This window comes from Electrona antarctica, assembly GCF_951216825.1.
Source record: "Electrona antarctica genome assembly, chromosome: 1".
Classification (NCBI taxonomy): Eukaryota; Metazoa; Chordata; class Actinopteri; order Myctophiformes; family Myctophidae; genus Electrona; species Electrona antarctica.
In genome coordinates, this window is record NC_136806.1 from 39,222,467 (window position 1) to 39,245,528 (window position 23,062).

The following is a 23,062-nucleotide window of genomic DNA, read 5'->3' on the forward strand; positions in this document are numbered from 1 at the left end:
ATATATTCGCCACTGTCTATAGTCTTATAGTTATAGAGGGCAGAAGCTAACCGAAATCTGTAACTCTCGCTTGCTCTCCAGAGGGGTGTAATTTAATTCTATGAAAACACTTTGGCGTGAGGAGTGTGAAGACTCATTTAAGCCTTCCTAAAACTCATCAATTTTTATACCAAATGTTGCTTATTTTCATGGGATTTAGATCCTGGCAGACAGGCAGTGATTTGTCTGCCTGCCTCATACAATTCAATTATCCAGGGGATTATTATTATTGTGGGGATCAGAGATGGAATCCAAGCACGGAATGCCGGAAACAATTTATTCATTTGGCTCCATGTGTAAACAAGATTATATTTTACTGCAAGTCCTATTTGTAAAAATGATCTATTGGTTCTGGATCTCTTTCTTTCTATATCCATACTTACTGTTTTTGATTATAAACAATAGCCTTTGAAGTGTTTAGTTGGTAGCCTAACATCAATTTACATATAAATTTGCGTAGCACTAAAAACCTACATTTTGGAATATTTATAGTCGACAAAACATGAATTATAGATGAGCAAAAGTTGCCGTATCAGGCTGTGTGACTATTATCCAGAGAAAACGAGTATATTTAAACTACTTCTCTTTGTTATTCAAATGCTATTGTACAACCTCAGCTGCCATGATGAGGAAGCACAGACTCAAGAGTTGTCCAAATGTGAGACAGACGAAGGGAACAAAACCTTTGAAAGACTCCCTGTAGCACACGCACTTCTGCAAAGGTTATATCCTTTAAAGGAGAAGTTCACCCCAAATAATTACTTATTTTCTATCAGTTACACACCCCATGAACCCCCATGGAGATTTAGTTTTTGTCGCATTGCTGAGCCAATAATTTGATGACCGGAGTGTACAACTGATTGGCTCAGGAATACGACAAAAACTAAAAAATCTCAGTGAATTCAAGGCTTCATGGGGTGTGTAATTGATAGCAAATAAGTCATTTTTTTGGGGTGAACTACTCCTTTAACACTCCCCAAAGAGTTGCCGTAACTCCTCATGGCCCTCAAGACTCAACTTAAATGACCAACATCGATGCATAATAATTACAATAACAAAAATAATATGAATAAGAAATATGAATATAAATTATTGTTCTTATTTATCATCATCATCATCATGTGGACCAGAAGGTTTTGAGCATGCAGGGAGGACAGGGTGTGTGCTAGGTGGGTGGTGTGAGATGCAGGGTGGACAGGGTGTGTGTGCTAGGTGGGTGGTGTGGGATGCAGGGAGGACAGGGTGTGTGTGCTAGGTGGGTGGTGTGGGATGCAGGGAGGGCAGGGTGTGTGTGCTAGGTGGGTGGTGTGGGATGCAGGGAGGACAGGGTGTGTGTGCTAGGTGGGTGGTGTGGGATGCAGGGAGGGCAGGGTGTGTGTGCTAGGTGGGTGGTGTGGGATGCAGGGAGGACAGGGTGTGTGTGCTAGGTGGGTGGTGTGGGATGCAGGGTGGGCAGGGTGTGTGTGCTAGGTAGGTGGTGTGGGATGCAGGGAGGGCAGGGTGTGTGTGCTAGGTGGGTGGTGTGGGATGCAGGGAGGACAGGGTGTGTGTGCTAGGTGGGTGGTGTGGGATGCAGGGAGGGCAGGGTGTGTGTGCTAGGTGGGTGGTGTGGGATGCAGGGAGGGCAGGGTGTGTGTGCTAGGTGGGTGGTGTGGGATGCAGGGAGGGCAGGGTGTGTGTGCTAGGTGGGTGGTGTGGGATTCAGGGAGGACAGGGTGTGTGTGCTAGGTGGGTGGTGTGGGATGCAGGGAGGACAGGGTGTGTGTATGGCTTTCACTTCTAGTGATTTTTACTAGTTGACTAGTTGCCTAGTTTACTAGTCGACTATTCGACTAGTTTAACTAGGCCTACCTATTATAAAAATAAATAAATAATAATAATAATTAAATAATAGTTGTACATTTTAAAACTGTGTACATTGGTGACTATAACTATAATCTAGCTGATTTTGAGACCAACTAGTCAACTATAGGGGTGTAACGATACATTTTAACAGCGATACGATACGTATCACGATACATGGTTGACGATACGATACATGGACGATATTGGTTCATTAGGGCGATCCGATACGATCCGATTCAATGATTTGAAATCGATACAGTAGCTATTTAAAATACATTGACATTATTTTAAACTAAGTAATTAAACCCCTCTTTTTCATTTTTCTTCTAAAATTGCTAAATACCACGCACAAAAATGTAGTATTGATACAATCGATTAATTGCATAGCAAAACGATTCGATACAGATTATTTCCATTGCAAAACGATACGATACATAGTCAATGTTGCTGTTTTAATTTTGATATACTTCGATTCTTGAAATTAAAATAGATTTTTCGATGCAGTTACTATATCGTTACACCCCTAGTCAACTAGTACCATCAAGGTCGACTAGTTGCTTAAAGCCCAAGTGTGTGCTGGGTGGTTGGTGAGGCAGCCAGGGAGGACAGGGTGTGTGCTGGGTGGTTGGTGAGGCAGCCAGGGAGGACAGGGTGTGTGCTGGGTGGTTGGTGAGGCAGCCAGGGAGGACAGGGTGTGTGCTGGGTGGTTGGTGAGGCAGCCAGGGAGGACAGGGTGTGTGCTGGGTGGTTGGTGAGGCAGCCAGGGAGGACAGGGTGTGTGCTGGGTGGTTGGTGAGGCAGCCAGGGAGGACAGGGTGTGTGCTGGGTGGTTGGTGAGGCAGCCAGGAAGGACAGGGTGTCTGCTGGGTGGTTGGTGAGGCAGCCAGGTGTGCTATAGAGGGTTTGGCTTCATTGGCTTGGCGGGCTGCGTGTCACCGCTGACCTCTCCAGGGTGTTTCGCGGTGACAGCATGCAGTGACAGCAACACGCTCCAGCAGCCAGTGTCCACCCTCCGCTCTGGCATAGGTAATAATAGCCAATTATAACCTGGGCTAATTGGAATGACTCTTTTGTTTTTCTTTTGTGTTATTGCAGAAAGCTGACAGCAACAACTGGCGGATGGATCGATGCCGGATTACGAGGCTCATGGAGCTGCATAGAGACGAGAGCTCAGACCGAGGCTGCGGCTCTCATTAAACCCAGCCCTGATCTCCGCCAAGCCCTGGGAAAGGGGGGGTGAAAAAGGCAAGGGAAGACAAGAACTGCGAAAAAGGACGAGAGAAAGGAGCACAAAAAAAAAACACGGTGAGAAAAGTTTACTGTCCCCTTTGGACACGGCCTCTGCAGGACTCTTATAAATGGGTATTGTTCCCTGAGAAGCACCCAACGCTGTGTTTACAGTTTCCTATAAAGGAGGGCTTTATTCCTGCTCGGGGATGCATTGTGACAAGATAATTTGAATAGCGGAGGTCTTACCAGAAAGCCATAAACATTTACTGGCGGTTGACATGGTGAATAGAGAATGAGGCATGTAAACCTGCAGGGGTGCAGCCTGACGACCACAGGCAACGGTCCCAATGCTCGCAGCCAAACACCACACACACACACACACGCGCGCGCGGGCGCACATGCGCACACACAGAGAGAATACATCGAAGGAGGAAAAAAATGAGGGAAATAGTGTGATTGATAGAGATAAAGCAAACGGAGGGAGAGAAGGAAGAAGAGGGAAAGGTAGAGAGAGAGACAGAAAGATAGAGAGGGGGAGAGAAAGAGAGCGATATGGAGGTAGGGAGAGAAATCCAACGGGTCGAGAAAGCATTCATATATATGGTGTATAGAAGGAAATAAATAAATTGAGAGGGTGCAATTGTGGGATGAAGCAAAAGGAGGGAGAGAGAGAGCGAGACACAGCTCTTTGATGTCCCCGCCGAGTCGTTCCACAATGAAACGGCGTTGTCTTGTTTTTCCTGTTTTATCACTGGACGAGCGGTGGAGCAGGCCCGCGGGAACACCAAGACATGAGCCTGAATTCGATTAGACAGTAATCTGAGATGGACACGCAGCACTGCAGTCAGTGTCAGCAAGCCAGGGGGACTCCGTAAGCAAACTATGACCATGACTTCCCATTTCCTGCTATTCATTGTGGTTCGGCCCTGTTGTCTTGTACGTGTCACCCTCTGTGTTACACGCTCCCAATCCACATTGTGTCAGAAGGCGGAGTTGGTGGAAAGGGCACGCCATTTTCAACCTGGGTATCCCTATTTTGGGCATGTGATAATACGTGTATGCTTTTAAAAATGGCAAGATTTTGATCAGAGGTCGCGCTAGGATTTGAATTTGCCAGTCCCAATGTCAATGGAATAATTTAAATGTATTTGATAAAAATAATGGTCATACCTTTTTTTTTTCTTGTAAACTTTTATCCCACAATTTTGTAACCTGATTTTCACCCGGTGCCAATTGCCTAAGCTGTAATCCTGGGTGCTACTAGCTCTCCCTCTGCCAACCTGTGGAGAGCCCCGAACTAATCGTATGCTTCCTTCAGTGCATGAGGAGTGAGCAGGCCCCTGTAGGATGTAGCGTGTGGAAGGAACACATTACCGGTATTCCAACCAGTTCCTTTCCTCTAGATCAGGTGCCTAATTTTCATCCATTTCTTAATGCATTAAAACAGCCCCCCAACAACAAAATAGCAGATCTAGCTATTTTATATTTTATTTTAACACAATATATAGGGCTTAAGCACGTTCCCTGCCATGTCTATTCTAGCCTGGAAACTAGATGAATCTGCCAGTGCAAAAAAAGCCCTCTGATCTTGATCTGGCCATGCCACAGCTATGCCTATTCTGTGGTGAACATTGGCTACAAATAGCCAAACGAGACGTGTTGTGAGCTTGTAGATCTCCTTTTGACAAAGAGATTTGTTGGTCAAAAAGTGCCCCAACTCAGGTCTGTTTTACTGAGAACAGAGGGTGTAAGTGGTTAAATCCATGTGCCTCATACCAACATGAGGCCATCCAGTAATAATTTAAGGTGATGAGAGAGCGGGTTTGAAATAATGACTAGAATGCCAGTCTGGATCAGCATCCGGTATGCTGTTCTGCTGTCTCCTTGGCCAAGGTGGCGAGGTCGAGGGCTCGGGGAATTGCTTGCAACGTGTTGCATCTATCGCTCTGCCCTTTCACGCCTTCTCATCTATCCTTCTCTCTCTTTCTCTCTCTCGTAGCCAGCCCCCCCCCCACCACCACCACCCATCCGCCAACGAGCCGCTGTCTACCTCCTGCCTTCCTTGGCATTCTGTTCATTCTCCAAAAGCAGAACCAATGATTAACAATTATGCCAGTGCATCTAATTAATGCCAGCTAATTATGAGGTTCAGATGCTGACAGAGAGCAGGAGATGAAAGGGGAGATCGCAACTCCACATATAATGAAGCAAGGGAGATGGCAGAGAGAGAGAGAGAGAGAGAGAGAGAGAGAGGGGGGGGGGGGGGGACGGGGGAGCAAGAGACAGAGGGAGGTGACAAGATTGGGAAATCTTAATTGGAGAGCTCTGTTACTGCCACCTGACCATGAGTGTATTACTAATAAAATGTGGGTAACATAGAGAAAATATGTACATAGGTGTTTTCTACTGTTGGCCATGCGTCTCATTTGTTGAACAGAAAGAGAGACTGGTTTGTTCTATCTCTTGAGAAAGTAGGCGAAACCATATTTCTAGTACCTAGATGTTATATTATTTAAATTGTAACCATGTCATTACTAAGCCCCATCCGCCCCAATGTATCTACAGTTGGTCTGTGGGAGGGTGCAGACATCCACGTGTCCCTTCCGATACTCCTGATGTCTCCCCCCGCTTCTTTTCACCAGACAGTGAGGACGTACTGTAGTGTGGACGGACATGCACGCTATCTCTCCTCCCCGTTCCACTCCCTCCATAGGAGGCTCCCCAACCAATCTGTAGGAGTCGTCAGAGTAGTGACAGAACGAGCTCCCCCAGCGGCGTCCCGCCTGCGAACACGGCCAGTTGTGTCCACGGGAGCACCAGCCCGGCGTGGTGGATTAGAACCCCAGTCTCCACAGTGGTGGGAAGCTACTTTTCCCCCTGTGCCACATACACGCCCCTGAGATTTTCAATCTGAAAATAATTAGTTCATTCATTTGTCAACAGTGGTGAGGGCAAACACACACGTACACACACACACACACACACACACACACACACACACACACGTACACACACACAAAGGCTGCAGGAGACGTCTGTGAGGCCCTTAACAGAATAAATGAATAACATGGGCTAATTATTGGTCTGGCCATTTACTGTATAGAGTTTCTTTCACAATCCTCCCAGGATTGCACGCACGCACGCACGCACGCACGCACGCACGCACGCACGCAACACACACACGCGAATAGTTTGCTTTAATGCCAGTGAAGGCAAATAGTGAAGAAAAATATCCTCTGTCCATGCCTCATAATGGGGCTGTATGGAGGTTTCATTAGCATAAGGCTGTACGTGGCCGTAGAGTGCGCAGCAGCTTTATATTATGTCCAACGTCGTTTTTACATTTACAGTCGCCGTGTGTAAGGCTCCAGAATAGCGCCCAAGGAAACAAACAACTCGTATATTAGAGCCAGGGACATATTTGCTTTTTTCCTGTGTGTGTCCTATTCAAATGAGAGCATCCAAGGCAGAGGAAATAAGGTTTGGGGAAATGCCACGTGAATGATAATTACTTTTGCAGAAGTGCTTGATTTAAAGCGCGCACCTCAAATTGCTTGTTGCTTCTGCACCGCTTCACCAAGCAGAAGTGTGTGTGTGTGTGTGTGTGTGTGTGTGTGTGTGTGTGTGTGTGTGTGTGTGTGTGTGGTCCAGGGTGTGGAGGGAGTGTTCCCCCCCCCCCCCCCCCCCCCCCCTCTTTTACATTAGTGTAAACCACATGCTTGATGATGATTTAAACCACAGAGGCTCCGACAAATTACTGGAACTGAATTAAGTCTTAATTCTACAGATGTCCTATACTCTACTGTCCTATACTACTACTATACTAGTGGTGCGTGACACTTAACAGTAAGACACTATCATAAATACATTTGCGTTAACTCCACGCCCCCCTCTCCCATAGCATTGCGCTACGGTAACACTGCTCCCACTTCTATCTCCAAATGCGACGGCGCCTCCACGCCCCTCACACGACATTGATCTGTGCTCTGGCATCAATATAGACTTCTTTCACCACCTTCAATGTGCTTGAATATTTGTATTGTCTCCACCAGGCCGAAGGCATGGGGAGAGAGTATGTTTTGCACTCCGTCCATCCGTTCGTCCGTGTGTCCGCCGATATTACCCCATCGCCCCACAAATTGCTTCGTCCGATTGGCTACACCCGATCACGTGACACACGCGTCCATTTGCAATGCATGTTGGGTTACAGGTGCATGATGGGAAGCCGGAAGTTGCAGTGTCGCTGCCATCATAGATATATATAAACTCTAGATGGCTCAAGGCGGAGTTTCAAATTTTCCAGAACGGCCTGTTATAGCGCCACCAGGAGGCCGTTTTGTGTGAAACAAGTTTTTGGACAGTACACATACAGATTTTGTCCAAACATCACGCAAATTGTTACACAGTCCTGATTGGCTAAGATTGGCTTCAAAAGTTCGCAGGAGTGCTCAGTTTCAAACAAAATGCTGCAAATCATGAACACATCGTGTGATTTCCGTGAAATTGTGCACGCACATTCCCACTAGGCCGAGGAAGAAATGCCACATGAACATTTTCAACTCGGCCTCATGGTGGCGCTATAACTGGCCGAAAAGTGTTTTTACCTCTAATTGCATGGATCTGTGGATAACTTTGTATGCCAACTCCCTGGAGGCCAAGGAAAAACCTTTGCCTGGAATTTTTCACATCTGCTCTTTATAGTGCCACCAGGAGGCCGGCATATGTAAAACACATTTTCTAATATTACTCCTTCAGATTTTATCCAAATTTCACGCAAATCGGTACACATGCTCTCCATAGTCAATGTGATCAAGACGGGTTTGTTTGATTTCTCATAATCCACCCTCATTGGCTACGATTGGCTTCTAAACTTTTCAGGAGTAGCCTGCTTTGTACCCGTTTTGTACAAATCGCTACAACTACTCAACGCAGCGTCCGATTGTGGTGAAACTGTGCATGCATATTCCCACTAGGCTTTGGAAGAAATGCCACTTGACAGTTTTCAAATCAGCCTCATGGTGGCGCTACAACAGGCCAAGCCGCGTCACACATACACACACACACACACACACACACACACACACACACACACACACGTTTATATTGCTCCTAAACATTTTGCCAAACATCACAAACACTCCTATCCTCCTGGTGGAGACCTGTGCCCAGAAGGGCACTTTTTCTAGTTTTGTTTCTTTTTACGTTGAGAATTCTAGTGGAGTACAATCCTCTGAGTCCTCAATTGAACACTGAGAGTGTACAAATTGACTAGAGTTATAAATAAAGTCAAGGTGCAATCTGTAACTTTTTATATTCTAGGATTTCAACTCTGCATGGTCTCCTACATAATATGTGGGGGACCATGCAGAGTAAATTTATACAACTCATTCCATAGGCGATCCCAGCTTGGTCAGGCGAGAGATATTGTGCTTATGAGTTGCAGGCAGTACTACTTGTCACTACTATTACTACTACTACTACTACTTTTCTTCAACCACAATTTTTGCTACTACTAAGTTTTGTCCAAAACTCTGACAAATCGGTACACATTAATGTATATATGTAGGCCTACTAGTAGTCGATCTAGTATCGGATTGATGAACTATAGACACACAGACGCATGCACAAAAGGTTTTCCAGTACAATTAATATTATTAGGTTTATTAGGCTATCTTATTGTGCATTGTATTTGCTGTCTTTCGGACCATGTCACACCTACGTGTCATTGTACCGATGTGAGTGATAAATAAGCCCCTCGTGATTTTTGATTCAGTTTGGAAACGGGATGTATACAAAACCCCCACAAAGAACACTGCAGCAGTTTTAATGTTGATTTTGTTGACTAAAACTATGACAAAAAAATGCTTGTCGCGACTACCTTTTTTCAATGATGAAAACTAAATAAATACTAAGCTGTGACAACTAAAACTATGACTAAACATACTGACAATTTGTCTGAGAAAATCGTATGATATTTATTCAAGTAAAACTAGACTAAAACTAAATTACATTTTATTCAAAAGACTATGACTAATCTAAATCAAAATTAGCTGTCAAAATTAGCTGTCAAAATCAACAGTGGTTTTGGACACAGAAGGAACACAGCAGCAGTGTGGAAGCAGTCTGGTACAGGTCAATACTACGTCAAACATGAGCGGGTTTTGTTTAGCGTCTAAGTTGTTGCGTTCGATAGTGCAGTGCTGTAGCAACGGGCATGCTTTATGCCATTTGATTCTCATCTATTCATTTTTTTTTGTTTTTTACGTCCTCATGCCAGGTAGCGTCCAGTTGACACTGGGGGACAGATGAAAGAGTAAATCAATATCTCAGCATTTTTATTTCAAAGCTGCATCTTTTATCGATGTTCTACCACATCATTGCACATGCTTACCTCTATCATTCACCGTGTCATTAAACCTGTTCAATTCACAACTTGTCTGCACGCAGGATATGATACACAGCCTAGCTCGGCCAAGAAAAGGAGACATGTTGTGTATTTTGACGTTTTAAGAGCTTGTTTGACGAAATGTATCGAAATTCTACAATTTTACCCTGTGCTTTGTGAAGTGCGTTTGCATTTAAAAATCCATTATTTCAGGAGAAGTTTGGAGAGAACTGTGGACAGCACAAACTCAGATATGGGCAGCAAAGCACATTAAACTTGTCCTTTTCATAACTGACACTCGTGTTAACCGCAGCTTAAGAATAATTTCTTTTTGAGTCGAGAGAAGGCCAAACTTATGGTTTTCAGTCGTGGGCCGGGCTTCAGACAGGAATGAATGTCCCATTAATTAGTTTTCTCAGTTTGAGAGCATCTGCAAAATACCTCTTATGAGCACAAATACATCAACTCACGTTGTGCGTTTCAAATCCTTGCGGCTAATGCCCTTTGGGAAGACCTGACTGAAGCTGTCAGAGGACAATAGATGACAGATTGCTCCAACATACTTCCATTTCTAATGTATCACACTGCAGCAGCTGTCGTGTGGCCTCTCGCTGCAAATCCATCTCTCCGTGGTACAAACTTTTCCACGTCGACACATTGTCGTCCCGCAAGCGTCACAAGCGCTTCCTTTGTAGCCGGGCACTGCATGTGTTTAATTTGTTTGTGCATGATGTAATAGGCCATACGCTGTGTAGTAAACATTAAGGGTGAATAGCTCAATGAATACGGTTATGAAAGTCAATAGGCCTGCAATAACATAAATCAATGGGATACAACAGCCCAAAGCCTTGTACGTTGTTGTACTAAATTAGGCATGGAACAATTACAGTGGAGCGCTTTCCCTACGTGTGCCCTTTCATTAAGGGTCTCTTGTTGGGGGGGTGGGGGTGGGGGGCATTTCACGCTTGGTCACTGTGATTACTGCAGGTAGTGCACTGTTTGAAATTTATGAGCTTTGTGCGTGTTTGTATCTGTGTGTATGTGCAAGTAGTGTGGGTGTGTGTGTGTAATCGTGTGTGGTAACGCGTGCATTTACAAGATAGATCAAAGGTTTTGAGAGTTCTGGAATTTCAGAGGGGGAGAGAGGTGGGGTGGGCTTTGTATTGGTGCTGGTGGGTAGGTATAAATAATGCTGTGTTGTAATGTTACACATATACACAATGTCATTAAGGCGGGGCTCACACAAATAATTTCATGGGTGTTTGCTGTTTACGATCTCTCTTCTGCTGGCGCTGACTTACATTGTTATGCAAATTCCAGACATACCTTCAGTTGTGCAACACTCAAACTGAAACGCAGCCTGAGGGGCGAGAGCGCTGTTTCTTTTCCCAAAAGCCTTAAATAATGTCTAAGGCAGCATCTTTCACGTGCTGACCCGTTTGTGTTGAATATTTTAATACGGCACGGAGCTTACATGGTTTATAAAGCGACTTCCTTTTTCAATTCCCCAGCTCAGACTAAATCTGCAAACAGTAGTGTGTCAAAACAAAGGGAATTTGTCTCTAATCCCCTGGTCTGGTCTGGTCTGGGCTGGTCTGGTCTGGTCTGGGCTGGTCTGGGCTGGTCTGGTCTGGTCTGGGCTGGCCGTGGCGTTTACAACGTTTGTTATGGTAACTTCCGAACACTTTGTGTAAAATGATGAGCTGGGTAGAAGCGCCTCATGATGGGACCCTCTGTAATTGACCTTGCTGTCTTGAGCCTAGTCAGCAGGCAATAAAGAACAGTTAAATGTTAAGGCAGGGACTGAAGTGCTTAAAGGGCTGCTCAGTGCTCTGCATTAAGGAAATAATGGCCCGGCTTATTTCATATTCCGTGTGAAACGAAGGTCACGGTTTTCGGTTGTTTAATGGGCTTGAGTGCATGTGAGTGTAAAGCTCTGATCTGAACTAAGTTGTGAGCTTTTGTGTGTGTGTGTGTGTGTGTGTGTGTGTGTGTGTGTGTGTGTGTGTGTGTGTGTGTGTGTGTGTGTGTGTGTGTGTGTGTGTGTGTGTGTGTGTGTGTGTGTGTGTGTGTGTGTGTGTGTGTGTGTGTGTGTGTGTGTGTGTGTGTGTGTGTGTACACGCAGGTTTGTGCGTATGACACCCGCAGGGTGGTGTGCTGTGTGATGCTTGCTTGTTGCATGCTTACTTCTCATTGCTTCAAGGTACTGCCGCTGCCTAAACTCAGCCAAGCGAGCCATGTAAAACCATGAGTGCGTAAGTCTTTCCATGCCCGTACAAAGCCTCTCTAGCACCAAGACCTCAGTGCTGTGCCTCCTCGCAGCAGGCCATGCTACTGTGTGCTTTGCAGCCTCAGGCCAAACAGCAGGGGATCTCGGAGCAGCGGTGGGCCACGGACGTAGGTAATTCAGGCCCACAGTGTGTCTTCATGCCCTGGCTACCACCATCTGCCGTAGGCGGTGGGTTGTTGGCATTCCTCTGGAACACTGTCCTGCAGAAGGTAAAATAAAGGACAGTCAGGGTCCCCCATGTGGACATTTATGACCAGAGTGGTCAACAGACCCAGAATCCCAGCATCCTATAGTGTTCCTTATATACAAAGACACCTCTGCTGGGTGGGACATGCATGTCACCCCGGATCAAAGAGCTTTGGATGTTTAGATGAATTGAGCGCGTGAAAGGACCCCACAATGGAAACAAGCCATAGGCTTGCTTGGATAAATCCTTTTAGGAGACCTTGTATTGAACTATGCTTCCCTGTGCTTGTCCATAAAAATCATCTTGAAGCACTGTGACATTGGACAATCAGCCTGCCTGTTGATTCCCATCATTCTGCTGTTCCATCGGTCAAAGTGTTTCACACACCTCAAGGAGCCACAGAGGAGAAATCAGTGTTGTGCTGCAGGAGCCCAACCTCTCATGTTCAGATTACCTTATTCATGTACCACCTGCACACCTGCATGCACATTGGCCTGCACAGTCACATGCCATGCCATGGCACAAACACAACACCCCACAAGAACCCATTTCAGAGCAATTGATTTTGATGATGACCATCAAAATCAATGGACATGCAGCCTGTGTGTGTGTGTGTGTGTGTGTGTGTGTGCGTGTGCGCGTGCGTGTGCGTGCGTGCGTGCGTGCGCGCACTATAGGGTTTAATATTTCCCCTGAAAAGTGAGACATTTTCTATCCCGGGAAATGGAGCTACCATCAAAACACATTGGTCATATTTCAAGCAACACTAAAAATATCAAGGAGACAGATGCAACGCTTTAGTATATTTTTTTATGGTATTAATAATTATTTAAACAAAAGAACATAATTGTTTAAAGACAAATGTGCTAGAGCAAGTAATTTGGTATTCAAAAACATTAAGATGGATTCCATATTCTGTCAGCGCTCAGAGGCTGTGCAGTACACACTGTGAGCCTTTGGCATTTCAAAGTAGCACTGTGCAATTGTGCATCTAAGCCAATGCATTGTGTTAAATAAAGAAGAATTCCAGCTGCCTGCATGCCGCGCTTCATGTGCAAAATGCAAATCAACATTTTAAGAGCAGGGCAGAACAGGGCAGGCCAGGTGCTCTTGCATCTTAACAAAATAATAGCCTATACAACATTAGAGATAGGCCTATGCAAAATAGAGTGTGCCACCAACTTATAGGTTGCATGAGCTTAAAAATATTAATCACTTAAACTATATTTTAATTTACATTATTACAAATTAGAGTTGTTTTGTTGTGTTTTGGGTCAATTTATTATAAGTAACCATGTAATAAGCGGGATAATGTATGGCTGAGTAGTCATTGTTTATATATAAATCATCTTCAGGCTAATTAACCACCTCAGCTGCCGCGTTGGTGGTTAATCAGCCTGTCGGTGATTTATCTATAAACAATGACTACTCAGCCATACATTATCCCTTAACTTGTTGACCGGGATCCCCCAGAGCTCTATACTTGGTCTGCTCTCCTTTCCCCACCACACCAACATGCTGCCAAAAATGGCTAATCTGCAAGCTCAAAATGCATGGCATTGTGACACCCATGTGAACTTGGTAGGTATTTTCCCTGAATGTTTGATCCAGAATAGGGATGCTTTAGGGTTCATCTTGTTAAAAACAAATCAGTTGATTAACGAGCCAGTTTAACAAGTATATTATACCTCTGATCAGCGTGGCACACATGATCACCTCTATGATTAAAGCTAAAATTTGTCCTACAAAGATGAGCCGCTGAATGATTCAAAATTAATGTCTTGTCAAGGATAATGTTGTAGATATGGTGTCAGAAAGTAGGAATTGAAGTAACCGTCGTGTAGAGTACAAGCTATTTTAGTTTGGAAAAGTTCAATCAGTATACTCATGAATATAAATGTAACATCCCTGTCACCTGGGTCGTCGAAGGATGGCAATTACTGTTGTGTTTTTTTGGCAACAATACAGTGCAGGTACTTTCCTCCTTTCTCACTAAGGCGTGAGAATGTCATTGCATTCATAATTTCCCCCTTTCCTGAATATCCTTGAGAGTAGAGTGTGCAGCCAGTGGGAGTATATCAAAGGGCTGAATGTTGAACACATTGTAGACTGGACTCCAGAGCATTTTATTAACCAGGGACTTGAGCGTCAACCGTCAACCTCCAGTTCATTTAGATTCCAAATGCAAAACTGTCTCTAATGGAGCAATTTCATCTCTTAGCATCCAGCTGTCAAAACCCTTCAGCGTGTGCCTTTGGCCAGCAGTGACATAGACGGAGCATGTGATTGGCCTAATTGAGATGACATTTCCCCCGTCTTGGTGGAGAAGGTCACTCCAGTGGCAGTGTAGCAACAGGGGGGAGGCTTTGGCGATGGACAAGAGAGAGAGAGAGAGAGAGAGAGAGAGAGAGAGAGAGAGAGAGAGAGAGAGAGAGAGGGGGGAGGGGGGGAATGGGGGGGGGGGGGGGGGGGGGGAGATTGAGAGAGAGAGAGAGGAGGGCGGGAATGGGGGGGGGGGGTGGAGATTGAGAGAGAGAGAGACATCCATAGGGGTCCATTAAAACCCTGTCGGCTTGTCCTGCTTTGTCCTACTGTGTGATTATCACCTATTAAAGACCGCAGAGAGCGCGTCCACCTTGGAGGGTAAATGGCTGATGAGCTTAACAGCACTTGCCGCGGGACACACCTACAGGTGTTAAAGTGGTCAGTGGCCAGGTGACAAGCCTGACCAAGGCATGTGTGACATCCCCAGGGTGACATGCATTTGACAGCAGCTATACTGTAGTCTGGCAGCCAACAGGCTTCTATAGTTTAAAGTGGGACATTTGGTATATAGTTTTTTAATTTGCCTAAAATATTGTCTATATACATTCATTCATGAAATCACTTGCTGACCGGCTGTTGGCATTGAGCAATTTTCTTTATAGGGGGATATATGTGACCATACCATTTCATTATGCTTTATGTAGCATGTGACGTGTCAAACTAGGGTGTTTTCATTATTCTGAATCCATTCCAAGCATTATTTTTGCACAAAAAACACTCAATTAAAAAAAAACATTTCTCACTCCACACCCCCGGCTGCCGGACTACTGTAGATAGCGACTATTTCCGCTATACTCGTCTTATCGGCTGTTAACTGTGAAAGTATAAGAAATGGAACTGTACGGTTAAATCTGCAGTCTGTCAGTGTACTCCGTCTGCAACCGTGTATATATCTGCGAAATAATGATTATTGCTTCTGAGACACTGTTGTTGTTTGTCCAATTATAACTGATGCACCCGTCTTCGGGTCTCCAAACACGTGTGTGCGCGCGCGCCGCACATGCATATGCACGGCACAGACACACATTCATCACCCTACCTCTGCCGTACCGTGACACTACATCTATCACGTCGCAGGCAAAGTGTGGAGTGGCCCAGAAGAGCGTGCAGCTGATGGCTGCATGTCATGCGAGCTGCATGTCAGACCGATTCGCAAACAGAAAATGCATTCAGGTGTACTCAAGCCCTCCCGCCACGCGTTCACACGTTCAGGGGCTAAGGGGCAGGCAAAGTGGATGTGACAGGCTCAGATTAAATGCCAGGGACGGGGTGTTGCACGCACGCACGCACGCACGCACGCACGCACGCACGCACGCACGCACGCACGCACGCACGCACGCACGCACGCACGCACGCACGCACGCACGCACGCACGCACACACACAAAGAACACACGCACGCATGCACACACGCACACACACACGCACACACACACGTGTACACACTACAGTCTCCTGGACAGCAGCCTAATTGGGCACTTCCTTTCCGCTGCCTGCCACTGGCTCTTCCAGGAAAACACTTCCTCCAAAAACACATCTATTAACGCAACAAAATGTATCAGTGCCGCTCAGCAGAAGATCGACGAGAGACTGCCAGGAAAATTGTGCATTGTGCCCTCTCGGCTTCCGCATCCTCTAATTGCAGATTCATTCCTGATTTGTTTCAGTTTAAAACATAATTTAGTTTTTCATTAACATTTTGTCGCGTTTCTACAAAATAATAATAAATAAATGCCAGTGACCTCTTTCTTGAGTTCAGCGCTGTTGTACAAAACAAGGCCGCATGAATCTCTGGCCGTTTTCTGAGCAGACCTGTCACCAAACAGAAGGTCAAGCATGCTGCTCAGACACAACAGACCTTGATAGCATCTTGCACACAGACAGAACGCTTGTCGCTTGATAGCATCTGATCCTGCCCCGGGCCTCAACGCTCTCCTCCTTTTTTATATCTGCTATGATATCCCTTCATATGCCTCTAGTGCTGACACACTGGACAGGAAATAAATTCTGTTATGGAGCGCGTAGGGTAATATTCAATAATAAAAGGCATTATTTGCCAGGATCAATGTCTGTCGCCATGGCAATAAAGGAGAATGAATGGAAAGTGCTGGAAGCGTGTTGTAAATTTTGATGCGTGGTGATATTGAGCACATTGTGACAACATGCTGCTTGCCAGGGCTGTAAAGCATCCTCCAACAGGGTGTAGAGCATCTCCCCGCCATGTGCTTACAGACTGGGGACCGCCATACATCACGCTTGGGGCCAAAGCCTAAGTGTGTGAAGAATTGCATGGCGGGAAGCAAAATAGGACAGCAGTACATATTCATCAGGTTGAGGTGTGTGTGTGTGTGTGTGTGTGTGTGTGTGTGTGTGTGTGTGTGTGTGTGTGTGTGTGTGTGTGTGTGTGTGTGTGTGTGTGTGTGTGTGTGTGTGTGTGTGTGTGTGTGTGTGTGTGTGTGTGTGTGTGTGTGTGTGTGTGTGTGCGCGTGCGTGCGTGCGTGCGTGCGTGCGTGCGTGCGTGCGTGCGTGCGTGCGTGCGTGCGCGCGCGCGTGCGCCTGCGGCATGTCCATCTTATTAAGTGTGTGTGTGACTGTGTGCACAATAATTGGCAGTCGACCATATGGAGAAGGCGATGCTTCCTGTACCCGTAATCTGTATCCTGAAGCACTTGTTGTAGAGTTTTCCAAGTTTGCGCATCCACTCTTGTTTGTGTTCAAGAATTTCTTGTTAAAACACTTAATTAATAGCGCCACCATTAATTAATAGCTTATTACCAAGGTTTTATCGCGCATAACACTTACTTTGAAGAGCCAAATATCCGTAATCGCATGTTACAGTGACAAACTGCTGCGTGTGGTGTCTTGACCGGTGGTTGTTCGCTCGGTCGGTGGTGGAAAAACCCGACCGCAAGTATAACAGCGCCTGCTACAGGTCGTTGAAAACGCTTGTCTGGGCCAGAAACGGCCCCTCAATTAGAGTTCTCAATCTCTGCCCGAACCCGACCGTACCCGACATTTTCGGGTAGGGTCGGACCCAAAATGCACGATAATTAGTCGGGCCGGGCAGAGCCTCGGGCTCTGTGATTTTTCTGTGATTTTCTTTTTTATTATTATTTTATTTGTATTTTTTATTTTATTTTATTTTATTTTATTATAATAAAAATAACAATTATATTGTTTGTGTAATGTATTTATGAAGAGGGCTGAGCTGGTGAATGTTGGCGATTAACTTTTACAGTTTAGGCTACTATACTATGTGACCGGACTGCATGGTGGAGGAGGAGGCAGCACCAGCGCACCACAGAAGTGACAGAATAGAACGGTGGTTGTTGAACTTGCTACTGCTGTCTGGCCTCTGGTTTGCGAACTAAATGAGTTGCTTAGTGCTCAGCATCAATGTATATAACTTAAGTTAACTTGCCATATGCTTAAATGTTCTATACGACCATCGATTCATCCGCAATAGCTCGTTTTGGAAACGTTGGGGCTTAACGAGACACTGCTGTCTCGTTGAACCCAGCTGGGTGAATAAGCTAAATTAGGCTACCTAATCATCGTCAACACTCACCATGGTAAATGCTCCATATATAACTATGAAAGCGCTAATGTTAATGTTCACTGCATACACGTAACATGATGACCAAGCAATGTTACAGTTCACTGTAGCCTACAGCTATTTGGTTTCCAAATCGTATCTCTGTACAGTAGGCTACAGCAATTTAATTTCCCCATCGTAGCGCAGCGCGCCTCATTGTGTGCCCAAAAGAACAGATCTGCAAGCTGTCGACACGCAATCGAGCGGCATGTTGATTGTTTGTATGTCTGTTCTTTTGGTTAGGCAACGCACATTACACGTGGTATGTGGGTTTGAGAGGCAATGATTAATGTAAACTATATAGGCCTACAGTAGCCTAGTAGAATTTATAACCACGTTGACAGTTGTCATAATATTGTATAGCTCTGTTCGGGACTGTTGCACACCGGTAAATGATGAAAAAGTTGCTCTTTGTTAACGGGGACAGTATTGGACATTATTAACTGCGTCACATCAGAGGATCGCTGGCTGATTCAAAGATGTTTACTCACCCCTGGAAATCGCTGGAAACCATTAGAATGTTGGAAATGGAACATTATCAGCCAATTAACGTGAGTTACATAAATCCTTTATTTCGGCGATTAGTCCGTTCACACTCGCCTCAATAACATTTGAACCACGGAGCAAAGCGCCGCGGCCATATAGTGGCATTTTTCTTTTCCCTTTTTATTTTATTTTACTCTGGCTTTTTCGGGTTTTCGGGCCGAGCCTCGGGCCGACCCAGTTAATGTAGGGTAGGGCTGGGCCTTAATTTTCAGGCCCGATGAGAACTCTACCCTCAATGTCGTTTCTGAGATACAGGGCTTAGAATGGAAGTGGATGCGCGCGCATCTTCAAAATGGCCGCCGCCACTGGCCTACTTGGTGTTGATATGCTAACAAACGGTGGCTAACAATACAATCGGATCAAAACATGGATTAAAGAATGTAAACCCTGGAACACGGAGAAGCCATGTTTGGCAGGCTAGGGTACTAATTTAACCCTCCGTGTTTGCCGGTTTTGGCGTACTGTGTGTGTGTGTGTGTGTGTGTGTGTGTGTGTGTGTGTGTGTGTGTGTGTGTGTGTGTGTGTGTGTGTGTGTGTGTGTGTGTGTGTGTGTGTGTGTGTGTGTGTGTGTGTCCACATAGATTACTGATTGGTTGCGTGTGTGAGTGTTATGTGCATGTGCGTGTATGTGACAGGAGGGAAGAGAGGAGCAGAAAGATCAATCGATCACTTAATTAAAGCCGGGCTTGACAGTTCATGAATCTATATGACTGTTGAGTGACAGCAAACCTTCTGGAGTCTGACGCTCTGCGCGCTGACATTCACACTAACTATGCATACGCCCCCATCAAACCCAATGCTACAGACATGCCGTCACGAGACATTTCTGCTCCTCGATAACTCCTGTAGCGCTGGACCATGTGAGAGACACTACCTTCAAAGATCCACTGGTGGGAGGCTCAGAGTATTTAAGAATGTTATCTCTAATGCACAGATGTCTTAAAGGTCCCGGTGGAATAGGCCTGCAATTTCCCATCCTAATTAAAAATTAATTAAATCGTCCGCCGCTCTATCCAGGCAGAAAGCTGTGGAGGCTGGGCCACTGCTACTGGAACTGCAATAATTTATTCAACTCAATTACAGGAAGTCACAGCATGGCCCCTCTGCACCACGGTCACCTGGAGAGCAAGGGGACGCTGTGCACCAGGCGAGGGAGGGCAAGGGGACGCTGCATGTGCACCAGGCGAGGGAGGGCAGACATGGGGCGAGACGTCCTCTGCATGGCCCCGAGATTCCATGTACTGTAGCTTTGCCCTTTACAGCCATAGCCTGGCTTTATCCAAACCAGAACGCATGAATCATCAGTACTATTCGAGCTGCCCTCACTGCATGCTTCTGGAGACGAAGCAGGGAAACAAAAAGCCCATTACGATCTCTGCAGAGCGATCCCAGCAACCAGTGAATACAGTGAGAAGTTTGAGACACAGTTAAGTGGAAAATGACTCACGTAGTCGGTGGTGATAGGGACTACACACATTATCGAACTCTAAAGCGAGACTCAGCTGCGCAGCTAATGTCAGTGGCTCCCTCTTAGACTAGCTGAATAGTTTTTACGCCTGTTAAACACCAAACTCTGCAGGAGGGAGCCCTCGATCTCCACCACTGACACGATCTGTGTTCTGGTTATCGCTGGGGACAACGTGGGCAAGTCATTCAATTGCATCAGCAACACCAACCAGATGGCATTCTAGACTGGGTGATCAGAATGTGCATGGCACAGCTGGTGTGTTCATGGGCATATTTAACCTGTCCTTTTACCTATGTGTAGTCCCCTGCTGCTTGAAGTCATCCACCATTGTTCGGTGCCGGAAGGTAATCGAGGCAACATGCTTAAGTGACTGGTGTCCTTTTGCCCTCGCTCCCGAGAAAATGCTTCGAGGTGCTCCAATACCTCTGCCCCTTTAATCCTCAACATGCAAGAGCCCCCTCCTCTACCCCTTGCACGCCCACGACTGTGTGGTCACACGCTGCTACAGTACCAGCTTCAAGTTCCTCTGCGTTCACATCACCTGGAACAATCACACCGACCATGTCGTGGGAAAAGGCACAGTATAGTGCCTCTTTCATCTCAGGCATCTGACGAAGTTCGGCATGGGGTCAAGAAAATATCCTACGGGCCTTCTACAGAGGCACCACCAAGAGCATCCTGACTGGAGCATCTGTGGATGTGAGCTTCCCTCCATCCAGGATATAATGCAGGGAATGGTGTCCGCAAAGCCTGCAGGATAATTATCAAAGATCCCAGCCATCCCAACCATGTACTGTTTCAGTTTGATACAGTCTGGCAAGTGGTACCGCAGCTTCAAGGCCCGAACAGGTATACAGTCAGGCAATTTTCTTTTTCTACCAGGCAACCTGATGTCACCCCCGCGATTAAATCCTGGAATTCCTGCGTGCATGGGGCCAGCATTAAAGCCAATCATATAGCGCTTATGCCAAACAGTAATCCCTCCTTGGCCAGGGGAGATATTAGGCTTTTAGGCTTCAAGCTGAGCTTCTTTGCCGCACACACGCACGCACGCACGCACGCACACGCACGCACGCATGCACACACAGACACACACACACACGAGTGCGTGTGCACGCACAGATGTAAATGTGCATACGCAAACACATATCTTAAACCTACTATTTGTTAGGTCTAGTATGATTATCTTGTTGTATATATTGTTATCTCAGTCTGTGGCAAATGCCAAATACTTTGCTGCTTGTACTTGAACATGAGTGCATGGGGCCAGCATTAAAGCCAAATGTATAGCTTATTCAATTCAAAGGAGCTTTATTGGCACGAGAAAACAAACACATTGTTTATATTATTTAAACACACCCCGCTCTCGCAGGCACCCGGCACTTTCCTATGTTCAGCGTTGAGGATTTGTGTCAACACAAACATTGAAGACAAAAGTGTTGACACAAATTGTGAATGAGAATGAGATGATGTATGATGATAAGAGCGCCCCTCACTTCACACGGGTGTGATTTTTATTACTGTATAAGGTATTATGTTTTTCTTATTTTTTTTGTTTTGTTGCTGCAATGTCAAGGAGACAAAATCCAAGAACTTTACTCGTGTGCATAATGGAATGTAACAATAAAGAATCTTGAATCTCATCCATGATGCCGTTCGTGAAACCAATGCGCACAATTTCTAGGCTGATTTAGTCATGGACAGGTTCTCTGTCACCTGCTGTCCACGCCTGGTCCCTAAGGACTGATTTGGGCTGATTGATCAGAGGCTGGGATGTGGGATCAATATGGGTCTCTTTCTCTCTCTCTCTCCTCCCCCGGCAGAGCGAGCGACCGGGGGATCAGCAATGTCCCCACAATGCTGTCCAATTATTTAGTAATGGAACACTGGAACCTACCCAAGACTATTAACACAGTGCTCACTGGGGAAGGCGTCTGGGTGGACTAATTGCTGGGCATGTTTCCTAAAAGTGCGAGAACAATACACCACCTGAATTCCCCTCATTTTCTTCACCTATTTTTCTTTCCCCCCCATTTCCTCTGCTGAAGAGCTCCGAGAGCACGGGGATATTGTAATTATTATCTTGGTACTGTAGCTTTTTATCTTAAAGCTGCCGCCCAGAACTCATTTTAATGAATAAAACATCACTTTAACCGTTTATGGTAGAGTATTGTTGATACAAAACGAGTACATCTGCGGTGGTTGGAGGTGGTCTCCCATTGAGACATTTAGATCCTGGTGTCATGTAGGACCCCTCCTGGTTGATAAGTAGTACTGCCTGAAGCTCATAGACCTACTATCTCCCCTGGCCAAGTGGGGAGTCCAGCTCGGCTCGGATGCACTGAGTTTAAGATCTACCTCAAGTACAAGTACTATTTCGTTGTACATAAATAAATAAAGAGTTTCTGATTTCTGAAGCAGGAGACGTGGGTTCGAACCCCGGTGAGGACACACAAAACATATGGGTTGCAGCAGCTTTATTGGCTGCTTGGAATAATTCTCTGATTGCAATGCTGCTGTTGGATTCATTCTGGCTCCAGATGGGAGTGGCTGTGAAAGGCCTGAAATGTGAACAGAATGTAAATGAAATGCGCTTTAAATCATTCAGGGATGCCAACACAATGAGGAATTTGAACTTAAATGCGTTTCCATCGCTTGTTGAAGTTCATCTCTTTTTAAAACCCTGGGTAAGGGGATCAATGAATCACTGTGTGGCATGGATATTGACCTGTACCTGTTAGCTCTTTCAAAGGAGACAGTGAGAACTGAAAAACTAAAAGCGTCTCCATGGCCCTATTTAAACTTTCGCAAAAAAGAAATCTTATTTATGGGCTAAATCTATTCTTTACATTTTGTTCTCACTTTAATGGTACATTTCCTTTGGGCGAAACAAAAAGGAATTTGTGAATTTCTCACAGATTTATTATTGAATGCTAAATGTACACCACCATAGCTCTGGGTGGTATTGATGCTTATTAAAAATAAAAGTATGGTGGGTTCTTTGAACAACAGTAAATAGTTCCCGACCATCGTGTTGTTGTTTCACTGCTCATTGATTTGTTTGATTATTAATTGGCCTGAGGCGAGTCATCCCTTTAAAAGAAAAAAAGAAAAATAGAAGTATGCAATATGCATACATTAGTGAATATTAAT

General features: G+C 45.5%; 1 protein-coding gene across 1 annotated transcript in view; it reads left to right on the forward strand.

The window, feature by feature from the left end:
* LOC306929830 (rho guanine nucleotide exchange factor 9) overlaps nt 1–23,062 on the forward strand; it is a 214,906-nt gene that overhangs the window by 191,479 nt on the left and 365 nt on the right. Inside the window, exon 14 of the mRNA XM_079510562.1 lies at nt 2,980–3,189. Within this exon, the coding sequence (XP_079366688.1) occupies nt 2,980–2,987 (8 nt within the window). The 3' untranslated portion in view covers nt 2,988–3,189. The remainder of the gene's footprint in view (nt 1–2,979; nt 3,190–23,062) is intronic.